Source organism: Megachile rotundata, chromosome 1, assembly GCF_050947335.1.
Source record: "Megachile rotundata isolate GNS110a chromosome 1, iyMegRotu1, whole genome shotgun sequence".
In the NCBI taxonomy this organism is placed as follows: Eukaryota; Metazoa; Arthropoda; class Insecta; order Hymenoptera; family Megachilidae; genus Megachile; species Megachile rotundata.
In genome coordinates this window covers 15604123-15622464 of record NC_134983.1, presented here as the reverse complement: position 1 = coordinate 15622464, position 18342 = coordinate 15604123, and the positions used below count along the sequence as shown (strand labels likewise).

Sequence of the window (18342 nt, the reverse complement as noted above, 5' to 3'; positions counted from 1 at the left end):
ATTTTTTAAATAAAGTAATGTAAAATAAACAGATTTATATTGACTACTGTATTTAAATAAAATTTTTGTTCCGATGGTTTAAAAGAAATATTATTCAATCGATATATTTCTGTATTATTAAGACACATTATATATAGAAAATACACTGCGGTATAAATACTATGCTGTGATCGTGTGTACATAAAATATCATTGATTTAAAAGAATTTGTTTTGTGAATGAAAATGGAAGTTTTGAGTCATTTTGATCATATCGACGAGAGGTATAGTTTATCTTTCATTCAGAAACTTTAATAACAAATCGTTCTTTGTACTTCTAAGAAAAGTTATGGTGAAGCTATCGATGATTATTTTCGTAAATAACAGCTTGTCAATTGGAAATTTCTCATCCCTAGTTTTGCATAATTAAAGAAACTAACATAAGTTAAATTTGTTACTATTTAATTGTGTTTAATTTTGCATTTTGGATAGAAAATAAAGTCAATTGTAAAATTTCGGAATGTAAGGTTATATTTCAGAAAAAAGTTTTCTAATTACATTGTTTGAGAAGCAATGAACTAATGACATTTAGCTGTTCATTTCTGTAAATGCTTAATATTTTATAGTGTGGATGAGAATACAATTAGCAATGACAATGTTGGCGTCGTTCTAGAGGAAGCAGAAATAATAGATTGTGATACAGAAATAGAAACTGTCACAGAAGAGGACAATGTGCAGTATCAGTTATGTGAACTGAATAGGAATGATAATGCTGTAGCATATCGTGTAGTACAAGTTGGTGATAGTCATGCAACTAATGCTGAGTTGTCGTTGGCTGCCCCTATAAATAATGCTGTTCAAGTTTTAACATCTCCAATAAATGGCCAACTTTATGTACTTAGCAATGGTAATGAAGTAGTTAACACAGATTCTACAAGATCAGTTACACCACGAGTCAAACTTCAAATAGATAATCCACAAAATATTCTTACCAGCATTAAAAAGGTATGTGGATTTTATATTGACTGTAGCTGATAAAAATTGTTCAGTTATGTTAACTGTTAACACATAATTTCTTTTAGAGGGATGAAAGGAGAAGAGTAACACATAATGAAGTTGAAAGACGTCGTAGAGATAAAATTAATAATTGGATTGCAAAGTTAGGAAAGCTTTTACCAGAATGTGAACAAAGTACAACAGGAGATGCTGAGGTAAAAACAAATTTTGAACTGCAGGTAAAATATTTTATATTAATACTTTGTACTATTTCTAGCTAATTTAATAATTGAATACTGTTCTTTATTTTCATTCTAAATATTTGAATAAAAATTTTTTGTTATAGAGTAAAGGAGGAATTTTAGCAAGAGCTTGTGAATATATTACAGAATTAAGAGATGTGCAGGAAAATCTTGCACAAAGTTTAGATGAAAATGCTCAATTATTAGAAGAAGCCAAAACCTTGAGACAAGTAGTGAATCAATTGAGAAAAGAAAATGCTGAACTAAAGGCACAAATACCAACTGGTACAACTTACATACTTGGTACTTAATTTCGGATAATGCATATAATAGATATGAATAGATACGATTTTTCATGAAATAATTTGTCTGTCAGTACGATTTTATTTAAAACGACGTGTACTTTCATTGTAAGTACTTGGAGTAATATGTGGGGAACACGTACAGTTTAGTGCAATAAAGTAATAGTAATATAGTAATTATAAAATGTTTATTTACATATATTTAACTGAGTAAATATTTATATTTTGAAAACAATTGTAAACATATTATGTAATTTTAACTGTACATATCATAAACAATAATTATTTATAACGTGAACAATCGAGCAAAGAGTAATTTATTCGTAAATCATTAAATTAGATATACAAATATACAAAACATTGTGCTATTCAATCAATAATTAATCTTTATCCAAAAGTTATATGTCATTCAGTTTTAAATTCCTTATTGCCTAGAGTGTGTTGAAGTTGTTGCTAATGAAGAGTTCTACAGTATTTACATTTACAAAGTACAATACCTAGTTATTTACATGAAACAAACCAATACATTGTTGTATCAGTTTCTCCTTTTTAGTTCATCGTTCATTAAATTCATTGCAATACAGGACATGGGTGTATATCAATAATTTATCGTTACATAATATCGATATACACTCACAGCCAGTAGTATTAAATATCAGGGAAAATATATGCGTTTACATATATATGCAACAGCCTAAACTGTTATTACAGTAACGCCTAATAATATTATTGCTTCGAAGCACATTATTTTGACGTTTGTGCAGAATTCGTTTCAATATTGCCAGAGTAATAACACAAATTAGTGAACTTGTAATCGTTATCTACATACAATCCTTAGAAAGAATACCACACTATTAATTACGCTATTCGTTAAACTTCATTGTGTATCATCTTCGTTCGGATATGTAAAGTATGGTCAAGGCAAAGAATAAATTATTACGGAGTATCTTTTAGTATGTGGGTTCTTGTAATATTACTCTGGCAATTCGCAGAAGTTTTATTCCTTTATTCGTGTAAATGGAATCGAATGGATGAAAAGTTATGTATGAGTTGTGCAATACGGCGGTATTATCGTTTCAGCATTCACAGTAAAGCACGAAAATGCTTTCTCCTTACATTTAGTCACATTGGCCATTATACTTGTTCTTACACAACGATGCTTGTAACGAGATTGCGTTCGAACAAATAAAAGTTGTCCTATAAAAATAACTCTTGAATGAGTTACGTCCAGCAACAAATGTATCGCGTCTAATCTACACATCCATGGTTAATGATATCTGTACAGTTTCAGTAGGAATCTTGCTCCTTCGCTTTGTCATCATATTGTCCTCGTCGTATAGTAAATACAATGCCAGAAAATAAGCAAAAATATACTTCTGTGTATTGTTTCGTTTTTGCTAATATTTCATTATTCATCTTTTACGAAATTACACACGGTTGAATACAGAGAATAATCGATCACCTCGTTTTTATAAACGTATACTTTTGAAACTTACACGGTGCTTCGAACATGATGAAAAAGACACAAACGAACGAAGACGTGTTTAGTAAACATATTGGCAGTGTTGAAAAACTTTCACAATCGAAGGGTAATAGATTCTTTTTTCAAACGTTAATTTAATCATACACGGTGAATTATAATACATACAACAGCGTGTATAGTCCCCGACAGAACATAGCGGGGTCGTAAATTAAATCCTTGTTAGAAGATAAAATGCTCAAGTATGCTACGTTCTGCTTTAGGGTCATCCAGAATTTAGGAGTTCAGGAAGTTTCGAAATTCGGATATTTAGGAATTTTTATGTTCAGGAAATTAGAAACTTAGGAAGATGGAAATATCAAAGTTTGAAAATTTGAGTCACTTCACAATATTGAACCTTACGAAATCCTTTCTCGTTCTGGCGAAAATTTCATATTCGCATCAACTTTCAAAAAGTTGTACGATCTCGCTATATCGCAGCAGAAACTATACATTCTGTTTCTTGCTCGTACAAGACACAGAGGTTTTTGCTGGCTGACTGGCTTTCATCGCGATATCCTCGTTACATTGTTCTGTACAAGAGTAGAAAAAACTTGAAAGATATCTCAGATGATTTTCATTTTTCTTTAGAAACTGCGTCTGATAGCAGTCGAGAAAAGAGGCTTGATATGCGAGTATTTACACGTTTCAACGATACCTGCGTATCCTTAATACTGCCGCTTCTTGTGCCGACGTAGAAAGATAATTCAACGTCAGTTTACCGAAATTTAAAACCTTCGTACAAACTATGGTGAGTATTTATCGCTTCGCGTGAACGTTACAATTTACTGCTTCCAGTGTAACTTGTAGGCAGTAAAAGGGTAGCCGCGTTTTATTTTTTATTTTACTTTGAAATTCTTTTTCTACAAACGCGTTTCCCTTCACTGAGAGAGATATCTCTGAGGTGATGTTTACTATCAACATTTTGTTACTTTAGTGTGCGTTCTAAAAGTCTATTTAAAAGATTATCGAACCAGAAGTATAGTTAAAAGACTTTTCAGTCTAGAACTAGGAGGTTTTCGATTATTCTTTTCTCTCAGCGCTACCCTCGTACCGACTCTCCTCGGTCAGTCTTTATTACCACAAAAAAAAGAATTGTATGGCCATCGCTGATCCATTCATTGCTCACAACACTCAAGCAATTGTATTTTAATAACGCTAAACTCTTATCACTGTTCCTTTACGCGACTTCTCGTGATAAAAGTGACTAGTACTTTCTCTTTAGTACCTCAAAAAGCTCGCTATTAACTTTACACATATATTTATGTTCGTCTAATAATAGGTGCATTCGTTTCTCTAGTAGATGCAATTATTTCTTCAGTTATATTTATCTAATGCTGGTGTCTTTTTTTAACCTTGAAACTTTTCGCAAAACGTTTAGATCCCATTTGCTTTTCTTTTCCCAACTAAGATATTCGTATAAACGTTGCTTGTATGTATACTTCGTTTTACTTACATTTTTATAATTAGTTAATGGTACTTCATTCGGATATACTTTTACGTGTAACAAACAACGTTTATCATTTACTAGAGAAAGCTAAGTGACAATACCACGTCACTTTTTGCGACGACAAAGCGTTTGGATGAAGAAGAATCTTTCTTTGAGGCAGTGAAATAAATATCGTCAATGATGCGGTTACACGTTATATCGAACTGTGTGCTTTTATAAATTAAACCAGTACTAGAATTGGACTAATGAAAACCGTAGCTATTCGCTACCTCGTCAACAGGACGTATCGATGCTGTCGAGTCGATAACAACCTTTAATGATAACTTAACGATTAACGTAAACACCTTCGTTCCATACATGTGACGAGCGCTTAAGATCGTTTACTCTTCTGTGAACGAAAACGTATATGAATTCATGTCGGAGGATAGAGCATAAATTGTTTCAAACTATTCCAACAATTCTTTCAGTAACATACGTTCTAGTCACGATTCTGAAGCAACGATTAAGCGGTTCTCATCAAACTTTCACAAATCAATGTATGGCACGAAGGTAGGCCTGTCTCAGGACGGCTGAAGTCGAGTACTTTTTTTGCTGCTACCAAATGTGAACCAAGTGCCAACTTTACGTCCCAACGAGTTCGTTGTACCTTGACTGATCATCGTAGGAATTTCGTAAGCCGCTTCTCTTTTGTACGTTTTATCTAGAAATACATGGGTCGATTACAGTTCTCCAGTTTTTCTTTTTCAACTAATTTTTTCTTTGGAGAACGAGAATTTATATATCGTATGTGTGTGGAAATTTATATGAAGTACATTAAGCAGTTATCAATTTTCAAAGTATAATTAGTATGTAATAGTAAACAGACATAAAATAATATTTGATATAATTATATTACGTACTGCGAGGTTTGATTGGCGGTCTGTTCTGTTGTCTCGTCGCTGCAAGCCTGGCCAACTCCTTGGCTGCAGCTGGAAACTCCAATCCATCGTTTCTGTCTTGAACAACCAGTCTTCGTTCCTCCGCCATTGCTGCCAACCATCGACGCTTCTCTTCTGCCGTGCGACAGCAGAAGAGCAACCATTTATCTCGAACGCAACTGTACACTTTTAAACAGTGCCTCACCGTTACTCCTAATTGATGATCTACAAATAACGCATTTCAAATTTACAATATTTACTAACTACCTTCTCTTGACACAGTAAATGAATGCACTAATCACCTTTTCCATCGGGAACATCGATCACTTCGCTCGTGTCGAGATAAATACGTCCTTTGTAGACGTAAGTGTTCCGCTTCAAAATATCTTTTTTACAATAAACCAGCTGATGATCGAACAGGAAGAGAGTGATATTGTTCGTCCACATACCGGTGGTAACTCTAATCGCTTCACCCTGGTAAATTAACTGGGACGAAACTTCTATGAGATCTTCACCCTGCAACATTGGCCCGAAATATGAACATCCTAAACTTTGTCCTACTTCTTAGGAATCAAAAAAAATTCATACCTCCCATCCTTCGACTCTTAATTGCCAAGCAGCAAGCTTCTCGAGGCTTTCCATTCGCCTCTTCCTCTCGTTGATTAAAACCGCAACGCCTCGCATCGCTTCAAGAGCTTCTTGAATCTTGTGGTAATCCGGATGATCAGCTTTCGTGTATTTCAGAAGCTCCGCCAATTGAAGCGGATATTTGCATATCCGTTGTACAGGCGTTAACAAGTACCCATCTAAAGGAATTTCTATCAGTCCTCTCATTAGCCTGCACGCTTCGAAGAATTTACTGTAACGATTATGTTGGTACAGTTCTTGTAACGTGGCGGTGGCCATTGGGTGACTGTTGCAATACTCTGAGTACATACGAAATCCTGCTCTCTGGAAAAAGTCAAAACAACATGTGAGGATTACTAGAATACTTAAATACTCGTTAAAGCTAATATTAAATATTTTTTACATGGGTTACTTTAAAATTATGGACAGAAAATAGGGACATGTGTATTGAGATGTCTACACGAACATTATAAATTTACATTTTTTTATAAATATATCTGAGGTTTTTAAATTTTCTTACATGATTTAGGAAACATTCACCGACGCAACTCTTGTACGGTGCGTTCCAGTCGATTCGAGATTCCAGATCCTTCAAGAACTCGGACTGGAAGTCCAACAGATCTTCAAGATTGATGAATATCCTTTCTATCTGCTCCTCGTTGAACATATCCGTATGCCGTCTACATTCGGCTATGTAACCTTCCGCTACGTCCGTCAATATTTTGACAAAATCTCGTTCAGTCTGAACCAGTTCGCGAACTACGCTCGTTCTAACTTGTTCGTTCGATAACAGCGAAACACTGGTGCGTCTCCTCAGTTGGGAGTTAGACGTGCCTCCGGAAGCCATCGCCGCCAAACAATCCTCGACAGTGTCCTCTTGGCTTACGCGTAACTGTACAAACATTTAATTAATTTTCAAACTTTCTAAGAATTAAGAAACTTAGTTCGGATATATGAACATTTGCTAATTATAAGATTGTCAAGTTTACATATACGTTCTTACACAAAAAAGTCTTCACTCGAATTACAAGATATATTACAAGTCTTTGTAACGTATTAATTTTGCTGTACCAAATGTATTAATTGATAAAAGATTGAAAATGTACCCTAACAAATGCAGCCGGAAACCATCCATGTTCTCCTCTACAGCTACCCCACCACCAATCCTTGTCGAGGTTGTCGAGAACCTCGATGACATCGCCGGCACGAAAAGCTAGCTCCTCAGGTTCCATAGCCACGTGGTCCCAAACAGCTTCAGCCAGTATCACCACTTCTTCGTCCATCGTCTGCTCGAAGGACTTCTTTCTGTCCGTCAAGGAGGCGATGGAGGACTCTGAATCGGACATCATTTCGTCGTCGGACGTTCCACCTCTTCCGTCCTGTTCGTCCTCCGACAGGACGTTTCCACCGGGCAACCTCGCGCCTGATTTCAAACGAAAGAGACAACCATTTTACCGCGATGACAAAATGGCGAACTGATCGTCCAGAGAAAGAAAAAAGAGAGCAATCTACTTTGCGTGTGTAGTTGGCTCGGTGTACGCCTTCTTTGCGCCGATTTCTCGATTTGTCAAGTCGCTTATGATGTTATAATACGAGAAAAAAACAATCGTATGCGAAAAATCACCGTGTAGACATCCATCGCAGGCTTGCTGGCGTTGGCAGCGAAAGATTAAAAAATCGTTTATGATGTTTGATGGGGGATTTCAACTAGGTCTCAGAGCTTCATGAAACATTTAACCGAATCTTTGTCGATCGTCGTTAAGTTGTTTCGTTTCGTTGAAATGTTTCATGAAACTCCCTGAAGGTAATCGCTTTCTACTGCACCTTGCAAACAAAAGCATATTCACAGGAAGCAAACCTTTACGGGACGAAGATATCAACACGTTCAATACAAGAGTGTTTCCGCATTCCTTTACTTTTGAGGAATCTTCTTACAGGTGCGTTCTGTTACAACGGCCAGTGGTTCAAGATTTTTACAAGGGTGCATGCTAGCTCAGAGAACACTCTCAGAAATGATTTAGTCTAGAGAAAAAGTTGGGTACCACTGCGGTAGAAGGTGTGCACTAATCTTCGTCAACGGGCTACAAGTGAACCTTTCATACCAAGCAAACAAGCGATGTGCTGATTACTAGTAGCATTTTGTGTTCACTCCGCAGTTATTCAAAAAATATCTCTAACCCATAGACTAGCTTTTGAAAATTTATATTCTTGCAAAATTACGTCGATTCTATTAGGGTTATGCAAATGTTCCTGATTTGTTTAAACAAAGTATGCAACTATGAAATATGTAATATTCTAAGTCACTCAGTCTCGGAGATTACTATAACAACCTAGTTCTGGTCATCGAATTTGATGAAACACCCTGCTGTGTTTTGACAATATTTTTTCGAATATCTCCGAGATTAAAAATAAACAACAGTTATATGTATAGAGAAAAGTCGTTTAGAATGATATCCTTGAGAACATATTTCAAGGTCCTCCAGATTGCGTAACCCTAATAAAAATAAGGAGTCCCTTGGTAATAAAAAAAGATCAAATATTGCTCGACTCAGCTGACAATTAGTGTATGGGTTAAAAGTAAAAAGTATTTGGTGCATTAACGTGAAGAGGCATCAACATCGTACTATCAGAGTCGGTGATTAATGAAAGTGCAACGAACGATCCATTACCCGTTTGCTTGGAAGGAAAGCAAAAGGAAAACGTGGTCTACGTTAAAAGTCAAACATAGTATCAAACAAGTAAAGATTCGTCTGTGGATCGACGAGCGTTAAGCTTTACCTGCAGTTTTGGTGCGCATCAAGGGTGATAGCTGATTGATACCCAGTGGTTGGCTAAGTGAACGCCTCAAATTTGTCCGAGAACTCCTCCCTTTCGCGTTACTGAGACCAGAATAAAATCGCCATTAATTTTCTCCCTCGCCGGTACATGTGTCGGATAGAGAGGTTCAACAAGCTTGTGTTTACGTAGAAGCATCGATACAACATTCAGCAACGAATTACAATAGGTAAGTATATATATACACACGACAAGGTATACACGTGTATACAGAGTGGTTCTGTAACCCTACAGTTTGCGGGTGGTCAAATTTCAAATTCGTAAATTTTCAAGTTTGATGATTTAGGGATGTGTAGGGGTGGATATTTGGGAATGTTGGAATTTGAGGATTGCGGGATTGGGGATTTGAGAGGTTGGGTGTGTGATACTTTGGGGTGTAGATACTTGAGGATGTGGGGATCTTGGGATATGGAGAATCTTGCGAATATGGGAACTTCGGGATATGGGGACTTGGGATGTGGGGACTTAGGATGTGAAGACTTGGGATGTGGGGACTTGGGATATATATGGGGACTTGGGATATGGAGACTTGAGATATGGGGAATCTTGCGAATATGGAAACTTGGGAATATGGGAACTTGGGAATATGGGAACTTGGGAATATGGGAACTTGGGAATATGGGAACTTGGGAATATGGGAACTTGGGAATATGGGAACTTGGGAATATGGGAACTTGGGAATATGGGAACTTGGGAATATGGGAACTTGGGAATATGGGAACTTGGGAATATGGGAACTTGGGAATATGGGAACTTGGGAATATGGAAACTTGAGATATGGGGAATCTTGCGAATATGGGAACTTAAGAATATGGGAACTTGAGAATATGGGAACTTCGGAATATGGGAACTTGGGGATGTAAGACCTCGCAAATAGAGTATCTTCCAAATCTATAACTTTGCAAGTACAGAAATTTGAAAATTTTAGAATTTGTTACTTTAAGAATTCCAGAATTTTTCACCTGAAAATTTTCTAAATACAAAAAATTAAGAATCGAAAAATGTGAAAATTTGGTACTCTCGAAATGTTCAATCTAGTACGCGAACCACTCCGTACGTTGTTACGCGTGACAGACCAACTGTTTTACGAGGAAAATTAAAAGAAGATGGTTTGTTATAATACCCGTCTACCTACCACTATTCTCCCTCGATTTACTGGAAAGGTTCGAGAATAAAGAATGTAAATTTCGTAAAGGATAATCTTTCAAGGAATTGTTTTTGATGATATTGTAATGTTGTGCCATGATTCGTCTCGAATTGAATGGGAATAAAGAAATATTTAGGAAAAACATCACAGAATAAAGAAACAGTGAATATCATTTCAAATAACAACCATTTAAAAGACAAACAATTTGATCAAAAAAGAAATACAATCAACAAAGCACCTAATAGATTTTTTTTATTATATTTTCGCAGCAGCGTAGCTGGCTCACGCATTCTTATTACAAAGACGTCGATGCTCTCATTTTGCTATTTCCATTTAAAACTCAAGCAATCGTCAATAAATTCAAGCTCCTTACATTTAGTTACATTTCAATTATTTTAATTTTATTTTTAATTGCAAATCACGGTTTCAGCTTCAAAGTAAACAAATTCTGATAAAGACCATATTTAAATCGATCTCTATTTTATGCCAGACATGACAGAATATTGCAGCTCTTCCGATTTAGTTCGACACGATTTAATTTATATTACGAGGGTAACTTAATTTAATTTATATTACGCTGTAATTCGACGCGATTCATTTCGTAATTTAATTTAACGCGATTGTACAGTAGACTCCCAATACATTGCCACCAAGAGTCAAAAAATTCTTAGAGTCGGTAAAATCCTTGTTTAACATTTGAATGATAAGAGCTCCATGAAGTCAACAGGAAGCAACATAAGAGTCTAGTAGACTCTTATCTAGTATAGATCTAGTAGAATCATGTAGACTCCCAATATATTGCCATCACGAGTCAAAAAATTCTTACAGTCACCTTTTATGACCTAGAGTCATCTAATCCTGGTTATAAATGATAACAGAGCTCTATGAAGTGACCGGGAAGCAATATAAGAGCCTACTGTAGCAAAACATCGAAATATACGGAGGCGAAGAAAAATGAAATATAAGATCCGTGAACCCTGAACCTGAGACGATTGCTTCAAGTTCTTCTCGTTATAGCCGGCTTTCGTTGGGCAAATGGCAAAAGTCAATGAGGCGTTTGCGATAAAGAGAAAGGGAGGGTGCGAGAAAGCACGGTATAGTTGACGGTCATTAAACGCACCTTCTTAGCGTAACGATGTCATGGGAGGAGTGCCTTGGACTGAGCCTAGGAGGCCTCGTCTTGATGGGTGATGGTGTCGAGAGCATCCTTCGGTAATTGTGCACGTGGCTGTAACCAGACCTCGTATCCCACTGGAGTAACCTTTGACCTCCTAAATCGCTGTTAGTTCTGCGTACATGCTGATGCCTCGACGTTCGACTCTGAAGATCCGCCTGAAAGTATCACACGTGTGTTCTCGTTAATATCAACGTTCCTTTTACGCTCTGCTCTTCTTTATTCAACTGTCCTTACTGACATTTTTAAACATTCTTTCTATCATCTTTTATTTACTTTATTTACTCCTGTCTTTATTTTTTAACATATGAATTTTGTATCTTATTTTTTAATAATTTTTAACATATGAATTTTGTATTTGAATGAATGAATGAATTTATGATTTATTATTTATATATTACATTTGAATGAATTTATGTTTTAATAATTTGAACACACGATGTTTCCTATTTTTATTGCTTAATACTTTGTGCATGAACATACGATGCAAATTTGTATATTTTGTAATAACTTTGGAATATGCGTGTCTGGTAAGTTGCCAGTTGGAAACGGTGTGAATATTGGTTCTGGCAACTTACAGGATACACAAAGATGCTACAGATAGGGTATTTATGTAGATGCTTCAGGACATGTTGAATAAAGAGAGTAGTTGACACGAGCAAGCGAAGATGTACAGCTTTTCTGGGTATGACGTTTCATGCCAGTTCTCCAGAAAATTGCTTGATCACCGAGCAAGTTTAGTGTGGTTCCCATATGGTTTATTATTGTATTGGATTCTGTTAATGCGAGTACATAAATTACAACTTCGTGGATATCGAAAGGATTAGGGATTTGATGGTTTAGCTCGTGTTAACTCTTTGCACTCGAAGATTGATTAATACTTCCAACCTTGATCTTTCAAATTTTCAGTTCCAATTAGTATAAGTAATCCAACCGTTTTATAAATGAACACATTTAATTTAACATAAATAGCATTCTTCAAGGATTAACTTTACTCACCAAAACTTGGATGTTGTCACAAGATTATTCTATAATCTTATTAACATTCACGGAATACAATTTACGATCAGGTTTTGAAGTAACCTAAAAGCGGTGGTTTCGAAAGGCGGCCATTACTTAAACGAACTCGGAACCGTTTTATTACACATTTTGCATACGTTCATTTCCGTAATCGGGTTAAAATGACTGTGCGATCGTACGAGGATGTGCATAAACGAAATGACGAGCGTGACTGGCCTGTCGAGTACAAAGTGTTAACAGCTCACGTTCACAATTTCACGTTCACAGCTATTTGCACCGAGTGTTTTCGCACATGTAAGGTTCACACAGAGCCAGGTGGGTTTTCCGAAACGTGAAAACGACCACGTACGGTACGAGGTGACGACGAGCGAACTATGACCTCGACTTTCGGTAGATAGCGCCATAAATTGTGCTCGCTCGGTCGCACAGCTCGATATCAACTGACCAGGACTGCGTTTCCTCTCCTCGTATCCTGGCCAACGCGATATAATTCTCTGACTGCGTATCAGACTGGCGGTGATCTGAGCGTGGCTAAATCGTATACAAACGTGAGTAATGCCAACTATTGTAACGAAGGAAACAGTCATACGCTGCGGCTCCGATAATGATTACAAACGTGCGACGCTACCGGTAGCAATTATAAATCATCACCGGGAGAGACAGAAACAGAGGGATTTAGAATTGCGCAGAAAACGATACAAAAGCTGCGAGACATCCACGACAAACCTTGTTACGTTCAGTGGAAAGCGGAAGCGTCCTCAAGATTCTCGTTCCTTGTTCTCAGACCCGATTGTTAGACCTTTCGGATTAATTAATCCTCGCTAAATCGTATCGCACAGGGAAATGCCTATTGTAGAGAGCAATTCGTTGAAACGCCATTGAAAAGTACTTTCTACGATTTGTTCGAGATATTAGGTTTGCACGATGATGTTCCTTTCTGTACAACTCGAGTGAAATTCGATACTTCAAGATTCTTATTTACAAATCATAATTATGATACATATGACTCCGCCATTTTGTAATATACAATACCATTTTAAAGCGTACACTGCCATTCTGATTTATAAATAAGAATGAACTGTTTATGATACAGATCCGCCATTTTGTAATAGACAGCCATTTTGCAGCGTACACCGTCATTTTGTAGCATGCACTGCTAAACGTAATTTTCGTCGAGATGAAGAATTATAAATTACTTTATGTTTCATCCCTTAGACATTTACACGCTTCATTCGTAAAAGTAACTGCACACCAGTCATAAAGCCGTAGTTAAATTATTTGAAACGATGTCCTAGAAACACAGCAACGAATAATTGAAACAACATGCAATCCCTTTGCGATAAATTTAACGAAAATTCTAAAGCAGAGATGCAGCGACCACGCAGCTTCTCGAGCAGCGACATGTTACTGGTGTTAATGATTAATGTGACAATTGCATGTAGCAGCAGGGCAAAGAACGATAGTCTTTACCTTAAATTTGTCGATCAGTATCTGGTTGATGAGCTCGGACTGGGGTCGTGATTTGTCCGCGACTCGTCTACGAAGGGCAGGAGGGCTGTCTGTCTCGTCTTGGGCATCCGTGTCGTGGGACTCGGAGCTATCACCACCCCCTATCATTCCACCACCACCGCCCCCAGTCAATGCTCCACCAGATACCATCTATATCGTTCACAATTTACTTGGTTACTCGTCGAGTTTGCGTGTGACATTTTCGATATGAGATCCATCGACATGATCATGATTTGCAGCGAATAGGTTCATACGAGAAACTTGTTCTCGAACTGGGAAACTTTGAGGATCCTACGTCGATGCAAGCTTTCCTCAACTTCGCTGCTTTACTAGGGAACTAAGGTACAAATAATATTGCGTGAAGGGGTAAAATGGTAATTACCTCTATTTGGATTCCACTATCCCCGCTGTTGCACTTCGCGTTCCTGGCAGCTTTGCTACCCTTTTTTCTTTCCTTACTGCTCCTCCACACCAGAGGACCAAACCTAAGGACAATTCACTCGATTTTAGATCTCAAATGCTAAAATTGCTAAATTCTCAAACTCTCAAATCCCCAACTAGCCAAGTCCCCACATACCCAGAATCTCTAAATTCTAAAATTCCCAAATTCTCAAGTTCAATTCCCCAGCTTGTCAAATCTCTACACCCTCTATTTTTCACATCTCTTTCAAATCGCCCTCTTTCAGATTTCCCTCAGATTCCACAATAAATGGAGAAATATAATACAATAGTAAACTAACCGAAATTTCTGATCAGTGTTGTTGTCTTCTTTATGCTGAGACGTTTGTTCGGCGACGTTCGAAGGTTCCCTTTCCTCCTCCTCGTCTAGAGGACCGGATCCATCGTTATCTTCGACCGGACATTCGCTCTCGTTGCTCTCTTTGCTGCCCTTCTTGTGGAACCTCAGCGAGAAGCTCTTTCTGAATTTCTGCAGAACGCTCTCTTGCTGGCTCTGCGTGCTCGAACGTGCTGAATTCTGGCCACCGGAAGCGGTTACAATATTGCCACTCAAGTTCGAGGGTTGCTCTTGAAGACGCGAGTGAGAAACCAACGGAATTGTCGCCTCCGTCAGAGGATGCTCGGTTGTTACGTGGCCTGTTGTCCCCTCGTCCTCTTCGTCGCCCGACCACTGTCGACTGTTCAAACGATATAATGGAACCTTATTATCGATACTTTGCATCCTTAGAAATCTAATTATCGTTCGTTTAAACGGAGATCGATGCTACTGTGTGAATTATGTACTCGAGTTTGTTTGCTGGGAACGAAAACTAACTGACACAGATTTTCCTCTTAGCGTGTCATAATTTATTAGTTTAATTATAGACGCGATATATAATCTATTGAGTTTATCTGGAATTTTTTTTAGTTGTATAAGTTTCATTAATAATGGTAGTTTTGCAGGAGGAATTTTTAGATTTTTATAGGTAGGAATATTTTTGAGAATTTGATTGAAGTTACAAGGTTCAAATGTTGAAGGTCCCAATATCTCAAGGTCAAACCCCCAAGTTTAATAACCCCTAAAATTCGAATATTTCGGAGTTCTAAATGCCCTAGGTTCTAAAGTTTGAAAATTCCAATGTTGTAAAGTGCCCAAATTCCAAAACGTGCCAAAGTGCCAATCTCCAAAATTTGAGATCTCAAAACCCCATAAAGTTGAAAAATTCCAAAGTTCTCATCTCCCAAAATTTTAAAGCTCTAAATTCCCCAGAGTTCCAAAATCTCAAAGTCCCAAAATCTCAAGGTCCTAAATTCTCCAAAGTCCCAAAATCTCAAGGTCCTAAAATCTCCAGAATCCCAAAATCTCAAAGTCCTAAATTCTCCAAAGTCCCAAAATCTCAAAGTCCTAAATCCTCCAAAGTCCCAATCTTCCAACAATCTAAAATCTCAAAAGCCTCAACGTCCCCAAATCCCAAAACCCCAAAGTGCCAAACTATCACCTAAATGAAGAAAAATCTCCTCTCATCAATAAAAAATGTCTGTCATCGAAGAAAAGAGTAACGACCAGATTTAATGGTCGAATTAAACCCGTCGATTAGAGACGCGAGTCCCCGATCGATCCGATCATACGTTCAATCAACCGTCCATTGTAATCGGTAGAGAAAAATAATTTACGATCCGCAGGAAACTCGACGCCGCTTCTTCCTGCGGTCCGCACTGCAGGAGACGTTGTAAAATTGATAGATCCCGAAGGTGCAGTGAACGCGAGGCAATTTATGCAGCTGAACACCGAACACGGCAGCTGACCAAGTGACTGTCCAAAGCTGCGTAACGGAAATGACCACGTCACGAGAAGTCTCATCCGTCTGCCTTCGAAAACGGAAGCTCGCGGTTTCTCTACGAACCTTTCAAAATTGTGTCGATCGTCGAACGACTTGCAACGCTACGTGGAAATTCTTGCAATTGGATTACGTTTTAATCGGCAATGAGTCAGTGTGTGTCAGTGCACTGTGTTCGAGGAAAATTCTGATGAATTTTAGTGGGATTTAGTCATGTAGTCATATAGTACTATCACGTACTGTATGGATGTACTATGCTGATTTGTGTACAAGGGTTGTGACTTTTCTAGTATAAATAAAATTACTGTTTTATTGTTGTTATTAAATTTATGGTATGTAGGTTCATTTAAAAATTATTTTCTTGTTTAATGTGTATGTGTATATGTTATGTATTGATATGTAGATATATGTGTTAGTCTCATTGCAGTCTCAACTACAGATTTCTATGTCACTGTATAATTTTAAACATTATTTCGTAAAATTATATATTATTGACAAGTTAACATGATTAGAAGACTAATATGTAACTTATAATAATTATTAGCTAATTTTTATGTTGAGAACTCAAGACGTATTTTTTTACCTAAATATTTATTTCTGGACAAGCTCTTACCCACTTGAAATGCTATGCAGTTTATGTGCCGTAATCAAAGTGTTCCTATTAATAACTCCTTGCGGATTTAACAGTTTCAACCCCAAAACAGCTATTTAAAAACCACCGTTATGTAAATTATCATTAAACTATAATGATAAATCAATAATGAATAACACCTGTAGCTTACATAACTCTTCATCTTGATGAAGATGAACATTTTAACAAAGGCTTAATAATTGCTATAAAATAAGAAATCTAAACTGTAAATCCAGTGTTAAACACAATTACTCCAGTATAATCATTGTATAGATCATAGGTATCGTTACAAGCGAAGGTTTTTCTCGAGGTACTTGAAACGCCACAGAGCGCATCTGTCGTATTTTTTCATTTTCCCGACAAACATCGTTTCGCGTGTATTCGAGTCAGATTAATGAGAGAAGTCCAGTTTCACGTACCACATCATCGAGCCGATTCCGATCGAGTTTTTTCCACTAGCCAGATTAATGTTTATCCGGCGTGTTTCGTTACTTCTTGCCGGCGAGCAACATTTTACGCTTCGCTCGGTTCCGTCCTCTCGTGTTTTTCCTTCGTTCACTCCGTGAAACTTCCCGCGAAGAACGGCCGAACACTTTTTACTCTGTTTAAAAGCATTTCAACGTAAAATATCCGCGCACTGAAAACAAACACGGTGGAACCGATAGCTGTTTCAAACGGAGGTGAAGCCTCGAACCGCTCGGCACTCGGGAGAAACTCCTTTAGCGTTGCTTTCGACAGAAAGAAACTTTCCTTTTATTAACTGTTTTCTATTTATACGGATCGCTTGGAAATCCTCGAGATTATTCGACGCACGAAGAACCACTTGCAACCACTTTTAGACAGGAAATGCGTCGAGTGACGGGCTGCAGGCGACTGAAACCTTCCTATGCATACAACCGAACCACGTTCTAACACGTGTACGAAACGTTTACGTGTTCCACTGTCTGTGCTCGTAGTCCTAACACGAATTCGTGCTACACAGCGTATTCATGAAAACCTCCCTTCCTAAGCGTTACACTGCTTATTTCTCGATTAGGGCTCGACACTTTTACTGCCAACTCCAAGATCACTTGTTGATCGCACGTTATCACTCGCGTACACTTATCTCTTCGTTAATCGTGTTATCTACGGAACGAAATATAGATATCCATAATGAGCTTCTTCGTTAATGCGATCACCGTCATTTTGGGTAGATAATGGACACATGTTGCAGCCTTTCATTAAGAAATTTTCATTTTGCTGAATGTGAGTACTTAGTAGGAAATTGAAAAAATTATAAAAATTATAATATTCTTGAGAAATTTTTTTGAGCACAAACTTTTAAAGATTATGCAACTATTTCACTGATGTACTATATTATATTTTGGGTCTCAAGATTTTATGAAACTTGCTGTAATTAATCAAGTGCACTATGTCAGCAGCGTAATGAAATAGTGGAATACAATAGCAGTGTAGTAGCATAATAATGTACTGAAAGAGTAATATAATGAAAGTGTAGAAATATTATGTAGTATAATAGCTATAGGTTAGCAAGATATTACTATAGCAAAATAATCAAATAGTAAAATAAAAAAAAAATTGATTAAAGCTAAATAAACCCACAGGTGTTTGAATTAGCTTCAAATCAACAAAAGTAAAATAAAATTAGCAAACTAGCACAAAATTACTGTATTGTTCTAGTATAGCGTCCTAGTAAAATAATATAGTACAGTGAAAGAGC

The 18342-nt window shown here is 37.2% G+C and overlaps 2 protein-coding genes across 6 annotated transcripts in view; one reads left to right on the top strand and one right to left on the bottom strand.

The window, feature by feature from the left end:
* The first annotated feature begins 81 nt into the window (after window positions 1-81).
* Window positions 82-1827, top strand: LOC100877719 (upstream stimulatory factor 1). 2 transcript variants are annotated; one of them, XM_012297777.2, is made up of 4 exons: window positions 82-261; window positions 604-982; window positions 1060-1188; window positions 1320-1827. In XM_012297777.2, the coding sequence occupies exons 1-4, from the start codon at window positions 218-220 to the stop codon at window positions 1524-1526; spliced, it is 759 nt and encodes a 252-aa protein (XP_012153167.1). In that variant the 5' UTR covers window positions 82-217; the 3' UTR covers window positions 1527-1827. The 2 variants fall into 2 exon arrangements, with proteins under 2 accessions (XP_012153167.1, XP_003700193.2); XM_003700145.3 differs by having other exon boundaries at window positions 100-261; window positions 1060-1212.
* The window catches only part of RhoGEF3 (Rho guanine nucleotide exchange factor 3), a 207778-nt gene continuing 191124 nt past the window's right edge, over window positions 1689-18342 (bottom strand). For 3 of the 4 annotated variants that reach the window (XM_012297713.2, XM_012297733.2, XM_012297719.2), the window contains 11 exons: window positions 14456-14851; window positions 14098-14200; window positions 13677-13865; window positions 11133-11344; window positions 8809-8909; window positions 7137-7453; window positions 6551-6922; window positions 5992-6354; window positions 5706-5919; window positions 5386-5628; window positions 1689-5186 (listed from right to left, as the gene is read on the bottom strand). In XM_012297713.2, the coding sequence (XP_012153103.2) occupies window positions 5047-5186; window positions 5386-5628; window positions 5706-5919; window positions 5992-6354; window positions 6551-6922; window positions 7137-7453; window positions 8809-8909; window positions 11133-11344; window positions 13677-13865; window positions 14098-14200; window positions 14456-14851 (2650 nt within the window). In that variant the 3' untranslated portion in view covers window positions 1689-5046. The remainder of the gene's footprint in view (window positions 5187-5385; window positions 5629-5705; window positions 5920-5991; window positions 6355-6550; window positions 6923-7136; window positions 7454-8808; window positions 8910-11132; window positions 11345-13676; window positions 13866-14097; window positions 14201-14455; window positions 14852-18342) is intronic. The other variant, XM_012297744.2, reaches the window with a different exon arrangement.